At 64.9% G+C, this 13674-nt stretch overlaps 1 protein-coding gene and 1 long non-coding RNA gene across 3 annotated transcripts; both read left to right on the top strand.

Annotated features, from left to right (window-relative positions):
- Nucleotides 1-2174: 2174 nt before the first annotated feature.
- LOC123382618 lies at nucleotides 2175-3220 on the top strand. Its single transcript, XR_006591249.1, has 2 exons — nucleotides 2175-2416; nucleotides 2742-3220. It is a non-coding gene; the product is annotated as an uncharacterized LOC123382618 (long non-coding RNA).
- An 8606-nt stretch (nucleotides 3221-11826) lies between these two features.
- On the top strand, nucleotides 11827-13305 carry GRIFIN (galectin-related inter-fiber protein). 2 transcript variants are annotated; one of them, XM_011290438.4, is made up of 5 exons: nucleotides 11827-11876; nucleotides 12081-12160; nucleotides 12258-12417; nucleotides 12718-12852; nucleotides 13139-13305. In XM_011290438.4, the coding sequence occupies exons 1-5, from the start codon at nucleotides 11865-11867 to the stop codon at nucleotides 13163-13165; spliced, it is 414 nt and encodes a 137-aa protein (XP_011288740.1). In that variant the 5' UTR covers nucleotides 11827-11864; the 3' UTR covers nucleotides 13166-13305. The 2 variants fall into 2 exon arrangements, with proteins under 2 accessions (XP_011288740.1, XP_006941924.1); XM_006941862.4 differs by having other exon boundaries at nucleotides 11828-11876; nucleotides 12718-12884.
- The last annotated feature ends 369 nt before the right edge of the window (nucleotides 13306-13674 follow it).

Below are 13674 nucleotides of genomic sequence, written 5' to 3'. Positions count from 1 at the left end.
CAGGTCCTGGGGGGCACCCGCAGGGGTCACTGCCTGCACTGAGGTCACTCCCAGCGGCCACTAGGATGCCATCCTGGAGAAGAGGTCCCTGAGGACCGGGGCGGTGGGGGGGGGGCACGAGGGTAGAATCCTGGGTTGTCGGACTATGGGGCGGGGCCTCTGTGCCCATGAGGCCCCAAGAGGTGAGATGTGGCCAGAGAGTGAGTGTAGGGAGCAGAGATAAAGATACAGACATAGGGACAGAGAGTGATGAAGACAGTGAGGGACAGACAGTGAGACACAGAGAGGGACAGAGACAGTGAGGGACAGAGACAGAGAGGCACAGTGAGAGACAGACATAGTGAGACACAGACAGTGAGACACAGAGATAGTGAGACACAGAGACAGTGAGGGATGGAGATGAGGGACAGAGACAGAGACAGAGACAGTGAGGGACAGAGACAGTGAGGGACAGAGACAGAGAGGCACAGAGACAGTGAGGGACAGAGACAGAGAGGCACAGAGACAGACACAGAGACAGTGAGACACAGAGACAGTGAGGGAGAGAGACAGTGAGGGACAGAGATAGTGAGAGACAGAGAAAGAGAAGGACAGAGACAGTGAGAGAGAGACAGTGAGGGATGGAGATAATGAGGGACAGAGAGGGACAGAGACAGTGAGACACAGAGACAGACACAGAGACAGTGAGGGACACAGAGAGGGACAGAGACAGTGAGAGACAGAGACAGAAAGGCACAGAGACAGTGAGACACAGAGATAGTGAGACACAGAGACAGTGAGGGATGGAAATAATGAGGGACAGAGACAGAGACAGAGACAGCGAGGGACAGAGACAGTGAGGGACAGAGAAAGAGAGGGACAGAGGCAGTGAGACACAGAGACAGTGAGACACAGTGAGACACAGAGATAGGGAGACACAGAGACAGAGAGGGACAGAGACAGCGAGGGAAGGAGACAGTGAGAGACAGTGAGACTCACAGAGAGGGGGTGTGAGTGCCCCAAGGGTCCCGGCCTCTAGTCTGGGGCCCCCGCGCGGGCGGGAGAGCCTGGAGTCCCCGTGCTCACCCCGCTGGGGGGGGTCACGGGGGGTGAGGCTAGGATAAGCAGGCTTGTCTCAGCAGCTGCGGCGAGATAGTCCTCGTGGGGGCATTTTTTCCTCATCGAATCATCCTGGGCTCGGTCCAGGGCCCTCTCCCCAAGCTCTGAGCGACCAACGCTCCCCCACAAGATGCCCTGAAGCCGGCGAGGGGTCCGCGAGGGGCCTTTCCCACAGCCTCTCCTGGAATCCAGGGCTCGCCCCGGGGGCTGAGCTCAGGAGGGGCAAGGAGGGAATGCGAGTGGGGGGGGCCCACGCGGGTGGGGTGGGGGGGCCCACCCACCCCTGCATCCCTGCATCCGTCTGTCCGTCAGGCAGTGTGGCTCCGTCCGCGGCCCCTGGGGCCGACGCCGGGTCTGATCCCACTGAACAAACACCTCCAGGCACCACGGGGTCAGGGCTCCCGGAGGGTGGGCTGCGCCCCCCTGAACTCGGAGAGCCCCGCTCTGGACCCGGGAAGCCACCGGTCTCGGGGGCGGGGATGGCTAGAGGTCTCAGGAAGGAGTCGTGAGGGAGAGGAAGACCGAGCCGGGCCCCGGCCTGCACCCCCCACACCTGCCACGACTCTCCGATCTTCCCTACTTAGCGTCCTGCCCCTTACGGACAGACAGACGGAAGACGGGCGTGTGAGTGGACGGACGGACGACTTGGATGGCTGCGGGTGGAAAGGAAAGAGGGAAGCCAGGCCGGCGGATGGGAAGATGGACAGAGAGAGGGCTGCTCCCTGGCCGGCCGCTGACCGGACAGATGGGGAAATAACGCACAGGTGCGCCGACGGTCAGAGAAATGCACGAGGACACGGACAGACGCACAGAAGGGGGATGCGGCGGGCAGGAAGGAGCCCCCCAGAGATGTCCAGGGGCTCATCCCTGGAACCTGTGACTGCCACCTTCCGTGGTCAAAGGGACATTGAAGAAGTGGATAAGTGAAGCCAGAGAGGGGGAGATTACCAGGGTCCTGTGGCTGCCCCCCCTGCGCCCCCCCCCCGCGATGCCATCACAGGCGTCAGGGGGGGAAGCGAAGCCGGCAGCCCACCACGTCGGGGGAGCGCTCTTGCGACCCTGAGCCGGGCAGCTGACCTCCAGCTGAGGATGCCGGAGGCTTCTAGAAGCTGGAAAAAGCAAGGAAACCGATGCTCCCCCAGAACCTCCACGAGGAACCCTGGTCACGCCTTGAGTTTAGCCCGTGACACCCATCTCTGACCCACAGGGCCGTAAGACGGTACATTGTGCTGTTTGAAGCCACCAAGTCCACGGTGATTTAGTACGGCAGCGATAGGACACAGCACAGATGGACGGAGGGACGTGGGACGGACAGACGGTGAGGAGGCGCCTAGGGCGCGTTCCGCAGATTTACACTCGGACGAACCCTGGGGCTGTAGGCTGGGCGGGAAGACCAGACGCCCCAGGCTGGACGGGAGTTTAGACACCCCAGCTCCCAAGATAACCACTTAGTACCCGTAAGACACACGGCCCAGAACCTGAGCGTCACAACTAACTGGGAGGGACAGAGACATCCAGAGACACCCAGAGACAGTCTAGGCCCACGGGGACCCAGGTGACCCTTGTTTGGAGGGTGCCCCGGGGGCGGGGTTCAGGGCAGGTGCGGCGAAGGGAACCCCATCTTCTGCCTCCCGTGGTCCTAGTCCAACCAGGGCCTCTGCACCTGGGAAGGCGTCCTGGCAGGTGGAGAAGTCAGAGACCCCCGGCAGCCGAGCCAACACCACAGGCCCTGCGAGCCTCCTTCCGCCCACCTCGACGCAGCACACGGCTCGCGCACGCCTGCATGCACGCGCTTACCCACACCACGCGGACGAGGGGCTCCACCCGGCTCGGCCGGCCTCGAACTGCCGACCTCGGCCAGGTCCCTGCCCCCCCCCCCCCCCCCGTGGGCTGCGGGAGCTCGGGCCTTTGGAGGTGGGGTGGGGGGTGGGGACATCGGGTCATCGCGGGGAAGGGGAGCCGCGGCCGGGTGTGAGGGGGCGTCCGCCCTGGCCCTCACTCATGTTTCTGACCACGAGGCTTCCTCCCCCGCGCCCCTCTGGGGAGGGACTGTAATTAACTTCTTCCTGTTCAGATCAGGAGTCTGTTTCCAAAAACATATTTCGAAGGATTATTTTGCAAAGGAAATGTTTTTGAAAGAATCTCGTGTCCGTCCCAGCCCCGGGGAAGTGGCCGCAGCAGTGAGGGCTCAGGGGTGAGAGTGGCCACGGTGGCCCTGGTGGCCCTGGTGGCTGCAGTGAGCTGGTGAGGTGGCCCTAGCCCGTCCAGGGTGGGGAGGGGGCGGGGATGCGGAGGGTCCAGGGCTTGGTGGGAAGAGGGTCTCTACTTCCTCCCGCCCACTCTTTGCCCCCTGCTTGCCCTGGGGCCCCCCAAAGCTGAGCCTGCGCCTTCTCGGGGGTCTCCTGCAGCCTTTCACCGGGGAGACCAGTTCCCCTGAAAGCTCCTGCCCGCTCCCTGCCGGCACCCCCACCTTCCGCTCCACTGGGCCACCTCCTGCCCCCCGAGGTCCCGTGGGCTCTGTTCTGCCACCCCAGCCTCTGCCGGGACAGCTCCCCCATCCCCCCGGGGTACAGCGGGGTGCCTGATGTGAGCCCAGCCTGCCCTCCCATGTGCCACTGCTGCCTTGGACACCTTGAGCCGCCCCCTTCTTGACCTTGACCCTCACTTCCTCGAGGAAGGCCCTTTTTTTCTTTACTTTTATTTTCTATCCTGAGAAACATGATAGAAAATTTCCACCATCACAAGACAAACAGCCCTCGTGGGGGGGGTGGGGGACAGCTGCCGTGGGTCACTGAACGCCCGCCGAGGTTCCCAGTAGGGGAGACCTCTTCTCTGGGAAGGGGTCGTGGGCTGGCGGCTCCCCAGCCCCCGCGGGGACAGTCCTGGCCCTGACCACGCCGGCTCTGGCCAGTCCGTGGCTGCCCACCTCCCCTCTGCTCAGATGGCCTTGGTCTTCCCTCTAGATTGTTCCCTTGCCCACTGTGGCCGCCTGGCCACCAGCACACAGCCAGCGTCCAGATGTGTGTTGGATGGAAGGGTGGATCACGTGGACCCGGGGCGTGGGGTCTTGTAGGAGAGACCCTTTAATCTCCAAGGACCACCCCTCAGTTCCTCTTCCCAGAATCCCAGGCTGGGCCCCGGGTTGGGGAGGGCCGGGCTCCCCAGGCAGCCCCTCTCTGCCTCAGTCTCCCCACCCCACCCCCGCATGGCTCTCCCCGGCCCCCACCGCTCCTCAGGCTGGGGAAATTCCACAGGCTCGGCCACCGCTAGCCACATGGATCAGAGGACAGTCCCGGCCCTCTGGGGACCCAGGGCAGGGGGAGAACATTCTGTCAGCCTGCTGGCCAGCTGGGAGGGAGGTGACTGAGTGTGCGAAGGACACAGAGGGAAAGGCGCCTGGCCTGCCACTCGTGTGCTGGGGCCCTCAGACAAGTGCTCGGCCTCTGTGCACCCGTTTCCCATCTGGGAAGGTGGGGGGCGAGGAGACAGGCTGTGCAGACCTCGGAGACCCTGTGGGGCCCGTGTTGGCCCCGATCCTCCACCCGGGCCCCACCTTCCAGACCTCCACTCAGGGGTGCATCCCCCCCTCCCCGGAGACCCGCCTGGCCTAGGGGTGTCCCTGGGAGTCCCTGTCCCCCTCTCCCTGTCCCCACTCCCAGCCCTCACCCCGCGAGGGCTCTCCCAGCCCTGGGTTCCAGCACTCCGCCCCTCCGCAGATGTCCTGGAACTGGTGTGAGGTTATTTCGGGAGCTGGCGGCTCCCCTGGGCCTTTCCCGAGTCTTGGCGGGAGCGCTGGAAGCCAGCAGGGGTTAGCCTGAGCGGGAGGGGGCGTGTAGCAGTTGTGGGGACACAGCCTGGTGTCTGGGGGAGAGGGTGGCAGGGGCCCACCTGAGAGGGTCCCAGGGTGGGGGCAGACCTGGAGCAACTCATTCCCTACCAGCTGGTCCTGCCCTGGGGGGACACTGAAGGATCTTCGCACGTCTGTCCCTCCCACAGATGTGGCCTCAGTCACCTCCACAATCTCGCCTCACAACGCTCCTGCCCTGCCCTCCCATGCTCTGGCCCCGCCGGCCTCCTAGCTGCTTGCTACCTCAGGACATTTGCACAGACACTTCCTTCTGCCTGGCTCATTCCTCCTCAGTCTCCTGGGCCGGGTCTTTTTCAACATGAGGTCTCAGGGCAGCGGTCACCTCCCCTGAGAGCCCCCTCCCAGCCATGGCCCCAGTGCCCCCACGACTCCACTCCTACCACCTCTGTTCTTTACTGTTCTGTAGAAACAGAACGCCAGCCACAAATGTAACTTGATGCTTTCTAGTGGCCAGTTGAAAACACAGTTGTTAAGACAGGTGGAAATTTAATATTTTTTAAGTTTATTTATTTATTTTGAGAGAGACAGCACAAGCAGGGGAGGGGCAGGGAGAGAGGGAGAGAGAGAGACTCCCAAGCAGGCTCCACACTGCCAGCGCAGAGCCCAAGGTGGGGCTCGAACCCATGAACCGTGAGATGGTGACCTGAGCCGAAGTCAGATGCTCAACTGACTGAGCCAGCCAGAAACCTCTAATTTTAATATATTTTATTTAACCCACCGTATCCAAAAATATTTTCCTTTAACAAGTGATCAGTATAGGGGCACCCGGGGGGGCTCAGTCGGTTGAGCGTCCGACTTCGGCTCAGGTCACGATCCCGTGGTCCGTGAGTTCGAGCCCCGCGTCGGGCTCTGTGCCGACAGCTCGGGGCCTGGAGCTGCTTCGGATTCTGTCTCCCTCTCTCTCTGCCCCTCCCCCCGCTCGCTCTGTCTCTCAAAAATAAATAAACATTAAAAAAAAAAAAAAAGTGACCGGTATAAAAGTTATTGAGATTTTCTTTTATGCGCTGAATCTTGCAAACCCGTTTCAGCTGGTGGTCAGTGCTACCAAACAGGCCCGGCCAGCTCTGTGCCACTGTCCTATTCTGCTTGCTTCCTAGCACATACCATCACCTAGAAGGTTCCATGTACTTGCTGAGCTATTTATTACCCGTCTCTCCCGCTGCAATACGTGACTGTCTTGCCCCCCACGAGGCCACGAAGCGGATGCTCTGTCAACGTCTGGGGATGAGGAAAGGGAAGCTGTGGGGTCTGGGCCCCTCCCCCAGCATCATCCCCACCCACGGGGGACCACGACTCCAGGCCACACGGCAGCATGACGAGGCCCCCTCTGTGCAAAGCGGGGGCTTGAACCCACACCCGGTGTCCCGTGCTCCCCTGGTTGTCCCCGACTCTGCTGGGCGAGGGCCGCGGGGCCCTGGCGGTTCCTGCACCCCCCACCTTGAGGCTACCTGCGGCCCAGCCCCGTCACCCCACGTGGCCGCTTTCTCATCTAATCGGATTCCTGGCTCTCCCTCCCTCGATTCCGGGCTGCGGGGCGGCGGGGCCCAGCGCCCATCTGGAGAAATCAGCACAGCACCCCCTCCGGGCCAGATGCCGCCCCCCTGCGCCGCCCCGCACGGCCGGCCCCCACCCCCTGCCCGGCACAGGGCCTCCTACGCCTGGCCGAGGGCCCCGGCACCCGGACAGCCTTTCTGGCGGCCCGTCCAGGCCAGCTGAGCTCCCTCTAGAGGGCTGCCAGCGGGCACACTGCTGGTCGAGGCCCAAGAGTCTCCCGCAGCGCCAGCGAGGCCCCCACCCGCCCGGGCCGGGGCCACGGGGAAGCCTCTCCCTGAGCCCCCCGCTCCCCAGCGGCCCACCGAGGGCTTTCACGGTCCCTGCGGCACATCCTTTTGACGGGGCTCCCACGTGACCCCTTGAGGGTTTTTGGCAACAGTGACCCACCAGGGACACGGGCACGGTGGCCTCAGTCTCCCCATCAGTAAAACGGAGACCCTGGCCCAGCAGAGCTGTGAACAGACGTGAACGCGCTTGGAGGAATGGGTACTGAGCCAAGGAGCCTCACTGTGGGAGCCAGAAAATGAGTGGGGGGCGCAGGGGGAGGCTCTCTCCTCCCCCCAAATCCTGCCTGCCCCCCCGCAGTGGTGTGGTTAACAGCAGCTCCACCGGCACCTGGCTGCGAGGACCTGGGTGGTCACACCTCCCCTTTGAGCCTCAGCTGTCACATCTGTGAAATGGGAAGTGAGAGAGGAAGGGGTGCTCCCCCTCGCAGGGGGTGGTGAGAACGCGGGGGCTAAGGCCTGGCCGGGGCTGGGTTCCCGGTAGACGGGGGTCCTGCCCTCCCCGCGGGGCGCCTCCACTCGCTGCCCGAGGCTCAGGCCCGCTGGGGAGAGGGCGACACCAGCCTCACCTGCAGAGCTGGTATCTCAGCGGCCCAGACCGGCCCACAGCACCATCCTCTCCCCCCTCCCCACCGGGCCAAAGGAAGCCTCGCTTCTGTCCCCTGGCCGAGCAAACGGGCCAAGCACACAACCCACTAGGCAACCTCGGAGGAACTGAGGCCCAGAAAGGGGTCTGTCACAAGCAGGTGGGTCTGCCCTGACTTGGAGACTGTGGAGGGAAAAGTGTGGAACGGGAGGGACAGCCCCCCGGGCCCCTGCAGGAGCGAGGCCACGTTTGCTGAGCGCCCTTCAGACATCACCGGCCAGGAGGGGTGGCGTCAGAAAGGACAGCCCGAGCGGCACTGGCTCCAGGAAAACCTTATCGGCCCCCAAATGCCCCCAAACGAGCAGATTCTCTGGGTGATAAGAGACTCAAGGGCGGGAAGCAGGAGACAGGGACAATGGCCAGGCACCGGGTGGGCGGCTTGGCCAGAAACAGTGCCCCGCCAAATTAGGGGAAGGGAAAGTGGTGCCCAGCAGGGGAGGCTGGGAAGGGCTGGGCCCCAGCCAGGCAGCAAAGGTGGGGCCGGGAGGGACATGCCTCCCCAGCCCCATCCTGGCCCTTCCACACTCCCACAGCTCTGGCCTCCCCAGGGCCTTTGCACATGCTGTTTCCTTTGTTGGCCACGCTCTCCCCCCACCCCCCATCCCTTCTTCTGGTGAGCCCCTCCTCTTCTGGGCTCAGCTCAGATATCAGCTCCTGCGGGAAGTCTCTCCAGTCCTTCCCTATCAGGCCAACCCCTGCTCCCCGTACACAAGTGTCACTCCTCAGAATTTCCCTTAGGATCCTGTATGAAGACAATTTGATAAAGAGACGGGGGGTTTGTCATTTGCTGCCTGACCACCTCCCACAGACACTAGGAGCCCTGTGTGGGCACGGACCGTGTCTGCCTGTCTGTGTTGCGAACCTGCCGCAAGTATGTGTCGCGAGCAAGTAAATGAGCAGCTAGTTGCCTCCCTCCGTCAGCAGCGAGGGGGTGGCAAGGCAGCAAGGCACAGCGGCCAGCGCCTAGCACAGCACTTAGCGCACAGAAGTGACAGCCACCGCGACCATGACGGGCTAAGTTCCCTGGGCCCGGAGCCTCCGTCCCCGGGGTCACTGCATTTCCGGAGAATCTCGTGTGTGCCCGGGGCAGTGGGAGGACCTGCCTCCTCCCTCCTGGCATTCAGCGGGGCCTCCCTGAGTGCCCCGGGGAGAAAATGACCACGGTCCTGAGTGAGAGTGATTTCAGAGGAGGGAGAGCGCCGGGAGGGTTTAGGGGGGACGCAGCTAAGCCGTGAGAGTGTGGAACTCGGGGCTGGTAGTGGTTGGCGTGGCTGGTAGGGGACTCCAGAGGGCCAGGCAAGGGAGCCCCAGGGAGTGGGCACCCTGCCGTCCCCTCCCCAGAGCCCTGGGGTCCTTGTCAGCCCCGGGTCAGCCCTTCCCAGCCTCCAGCAGGGCCTACGAGGGGTCCCCACGGGGCAGTGGAGGCCGGCACTCTGTGCCCCAGGCTGCTGCCTGCGCAGGTTCCTGGGCCTTGGTTTCCCCACCTGTGCAACGGTGGCACGGTGTCTCCTGACTGCCCTCACTCTCCGTGCTGGGCTCGGTCTCCCTGCTGACCCAGAGGTGCTGACCCAGGGGGAAAGAGCGAGCTGCTATGTGCTAAAGGCCAGCAAGCACCCAACCAGGGGGAGGGCAGCCCAAAGCCCTGTGGCCCGGTTCCAGCGCCGTCCCTGTGCCCTTGCCAGGCGGGGGCTGAGAATTTCCGTGCTGACCTCACCACCAGCGAGCGGTTCCAGATGCGTGCTGGGGATGGGGTGGGGGTCATGGGAGGGCAGCCTGGCCTAGTTGGAGACCCCCAGCAGCCAGGGCCCCATGCCTGGAATCACCCACCGGTGGGCTCGGCCGGGTGCTGGCGCTGGGGTGGGGGCGGGGACACAAGCGGACAGGGGTCTGGAAGGAGCACTGGACTGGTAAGTCCAGAGGCTGCACCCACGTTCTGGCGTCACCACCCCTCTCCATGGGCTCTGGGAGCCTCCTTCAGTGGTCTGTCCACTGCGCCAGTGGACGCAATGATGCCCAGCTCCAGGAGGCCCAAGGAGGGTGTGCTGCCCTCTCAAATTGTCCCGTGGAACCTGTGCCGATGGCCCTGGGACCACCAAGGTGGGTCAGATCCTTCCTGAGTCGATGTCCCTGTCCTGCCTTCCCGGTGCTACTCATTCCTCAAGACCAGCTCGAGGTGCCTCCTCCTCCAGGAAGCCAACCCTGACATCCCCCATCCCACTGGATGAGGGGCTCTGAGTCCTGGTGAAATTCCTAACTGGGTGGAGACCCTGCTGCCTCCTGCAGCCCGAGGAAAGTCAACAACACCCTGGGGCAAAACCGCGCATCCGGGAAAGGGAGGGGTGGCGCCTGGCGTAGCAGGTCTGTTTGCTCCCAGGGTCCAGGCTACAGCACCCAGGCCCACTGGCCAGCAAGTCAGGGCGGGGGCACTTCCCATGGCTGCCCCTGAGACCCAAAGCCTGGCTGTCGTCTGACTGGGACTCCACAACATTGGGGTGTCCCTGCAGGGCTGGGCCAGCCACATAGGAGCTCACTGTCTCTTTCCGTCCCTTGCCCCGGCGAGGCCCTCCTCCCCCCCTCACTACCTGCAAAGCCCCACTGCCCAAATGGGGAGGCTGAGACTCAGGGAGGGACGGGCCTGCAGGGACCCCTGGGGGGGTGTCCCTCCCCAGGCCTCTGTGCAGGGATTCTGGGGGACGAGCCCTGCTCACAGGCCCCCTGATGCCTGGCAAGGGCTCCAGGCAGCTGACGCCCAAGGTCCCGCCATCAGTGCCCCTGCTGACCCCAAAGTAAGGCGACAATGGCCCAGGTTCCTGTGTCCGGCCAGAGCTGCTCTGGACCCCCTGCTCCCACCAGGGCACAGGTGCAGGGAGCTGAGGTCGGCAGGCGGAGCAGGACTGCTGAGACCAGTGCACAGCTGGGGAGACTGAGGCCCAGGGGCTACTAGCTCAAGCGTCCTGGACCCCTGAGTGCCCAGTCCCAGCACCCCATGGACAGGGGACGGGACATGGAGGGGGAGGCAGGACTGGGCTTCACCCTCCGGCTGGGCCACTGTGGAGGGGTCTCCCTTCTCTGTGGTCCTTGTGTGGAGGCAGGTGCGCGGGGTCTGCGGCCTGCGGACCCCCGGCCGGCCAGGCTGGGGTGGGACGAGGCTCTAGGCAGCAGGCAGGGTGTCAGAGCCAGGACACCAAGGCAGGAAAGCTCTCTGGCAGAATCTTCCCTGCTCAGGACTGCCCCCTGCAGGCCCCGTGCCCCGAGCCGCCTACGGGTCCCTTCCCTGCCTTAGCATCGCCTCGCTCACCAGGCCTGGCCGGCTCCCGGGGGAGGCCAGGCGGGGCCCCCAGGGGTCAGGGGGAGGGTGGGAACCAGGGGGTTACAGGCGCTGGGTTACCCCGGGGGACTGGGCGTCCAGGTGAGGGCCCGGCCCCCTGAGACGCGCTGGGCAGGGAAACGGCAGAGCCACACACGTGTGCCCTCGCACACAACGCCTCGCACACGCACGGGCACACACGTCCCCGGACACTTGTTTGCGCAGCCACAGGATCCCACGCTCACCTGCACGCTCACCTGCACCACACTCGCACGCTCACCTGCACACTCACCCACGCCACATGCTTGCACACTCACCGCACGCTCACCCGCAACCACACACTTGCACACCCACCTGCACGTGCACCATACGCAGAGCCCCGTGCTCCATAGACCCAGCCTGCTCCCTCTTTGGGCCAGCTCCCTGGACAGTCCAGCCGGGCAGCCCCACGGCGGCCCGGAAAGCCTGGGGAGACCCCGCCCGTCTCCCCGACATGCTCGGTGGGGATCCCAGTCCGGCCCCCTCCCCAGCTCGGCTGATAGGGGCTGGGGCACCAGGCCAGGAGGGGCGCCGGGGTGTGGGAAAGGCCCTCTCCCCACGCCGTCGGCCAGAGCCCTGGAATGCGCTGACCACAGCCCCAGCCTAATCCCAGCACAGGGCCCCATGGGGCCAGCTGGAGGCCGCAGCGGGCAGCCAGGGGAGGCTGGGCCGGGCTGGGGGGCACAGGCTCAGCCCCCAGAAGACCCAGGCAGGCTTGGCAGGCTGCCTCCCCTCCCCCCACCTCACTTGAGCAGAGATGAGAGTCTGGGTCCCTGGGAGCCTGGAGGAAGAGGCTGGGGGTGGGGGCAGAAGCCGCTTTCCTGGGACCCCTCCGAAGGACCCTAAAAAGGGAAGTGGGGTGGGGAGGGGGCCAGGGCCAGCTACCCTGTGTCACTTACTGGAAAGACGGACCTGCTGATAATGGGGACCGAAGCAGGGGGTGGGGCAGGGAGGGGCGGAGCCTCCTGTCGCCCGTCCCAGGGGTGGGGCTCCTACACCTCGCCCAGCCCGCCCGCCCCCCTGCCTATATGCCCTCGCTCATGCTCCCCACCCGCAGAAGGTGGTGAGATGGCACTGCAGGTGGGTGAGAAGGGAGCGGGCCCAGGCGGGGGTGGGGGAGACTCCCCGAGTCCCCGGCGTCCTTCCCCAGGCCTGCAGGCTGGGAGGGCCCCCACCCTGCCGCCAGGAAGGAACGTTGCTCAGAGAGCCAGGGTCCGGGGGAACAGCACACGCTGGGGCCCCCTGGACAAGTGGGGTACACCCTGTCCCCCCTTTTGCACGCAGTTTGAAGCCTTCTGTGCAGGGGGCCTGGCCCCGGGCTGGAGCCTGCTGGTCCAGGGACACTCTGACTCTGGAGAGGACAAGTAAGGTCCCCCGCCCTCCCCGGGCCCCCCCCCTTGGCCTTGGGTGGGTGACCTCCCAGCCGTCTGCTGTCTCACAACCCCCATGACACCCCCATAGGTTTGAGATCAACTTCCTGTCTGAGGCGGGGGACATTGCCTTCCACGTCAAGCCCCGCTTCTCCAGCGCCACCATGGTGGGCAACACCTTCCAGGGTGGCCGCTGGGGCCAGGAGGAGGTGTCCGGCGTCTTCCCGCTGGTGCTGGGGGAGCCTTTTGAGGTGCCGGGGGCAGGGGAGGGGAGGCCCGTGGGTTTAAGGGAGCGCTGAGGGAGGCCGGGAGGCCGGGCTCGGGGGTACCTGTGGAGGCATCTGGGCTGTCTGGCTGCTTTGCGCCAGATGTCCTGTGCCCCCGGCTCATCATGGATGTTGACGGGGAGACGGCCAGCTGGAAGTCTCACTGCTGGGTGTGGGTGGGAGCACTTCTCAGAGAGAGGAGGGGGCCCAGAGCTCCCATCCGGGGCCGGCCTGCGTGATGGGGCTGGTGAGGGGACCCGTGGGTCACCGGCCTCCCGTCCCCAGATGGAGGTGAGCTCGGATGCGGAGCACTTCCACGTCCACGCCCAGGACCACAAGGTGCTACAGTTCGCACACCGCCACCGGCCGCTGGCGGGCATCACCCGGGTACAGGTGCTGAGTGACCACCGCCTGGCCCAGGTGGAGCTGGCCAGGAGGGACCTGAGTTGGTGGTAACGCACCCGCACGCCCCAGCCACCCAGCTCCGCCCCCTGCCCAGCACAGCAGGGACTGTGCTGGGCATCCTTGTCCCCAGGACCCATCAGGCCCCATCAGCCTGGGAGGGAGGCTGTGGGCTTAGTCCCCCGGCCCCGCTGCCCCTCGCCTCTGCAAGCCCGAGGGGGCAGGGCCCACTGTCCACATCCCACCCCCGAGGCCACCCTGGGGTCTGGGCGGGGGCTGAGGCGGGTGTCTTGGATATTTGCAGGGATGGGGGCCACTGAGCTGCGCCTGAAGTCCCCGGAGGGAGCCTAAGCCATCAGCTGTCTCCTGTCCCTGGAGCCCACCCTGGGGGAGGAGGGGGGGCTGGTGGTCTGTGCTTCTGGGCCCCTCCCCACTCCACCTCCACCTTCAATAAAGTTTGAGCAGGCTGCAGGGGCTTGGCTGCTATAAGGGGGATGGGACGGGGTGAGGTGGGTGATGGGTGCAGCCCTAGACACCCCCCTCCCCGAGATGGGGGCAGGGGTGTTCCCCGAGACCTCCGCCCTGGGGATGGTCTGACCCCTCGCCTCTTCCCCTCTTCCCTTGGGAGTGGTGTCAGATGACATCAGAGGACAGGGGGCTCCTGGCCAGCTGCCCTTGCAAGGCCACTGGGCACGCAGCCCTGTGGCTCAGCCTGGGGGCGCATCCTGCCCAGTGAGGACAGTCTGCTGGGAGATCCATAGCCTCCTCGCCCTGCTTCCTGTTGTGGGGAAGGAAGGAGTCTTTCCTGTTTCTCCTCGTCCCACCTGGAAATGAGACGTG

Source organism: Felis catus, chromosome E3 (genome assembly GCF_018350175.1).
Source record: "Felis catus isolate Fca126 chromosome E3, F.catus_Fca126_mat1.0, whole genome shotgun sequence".
Lineage (NCBI taxonomy): Eukaryota > Metazoa > Chordata > Mammalia > Carnivora > Felidae > Felis > Felis catus.
This window is presented reverse-complemented; position numbering and strand designations above follow the sequence as displayed.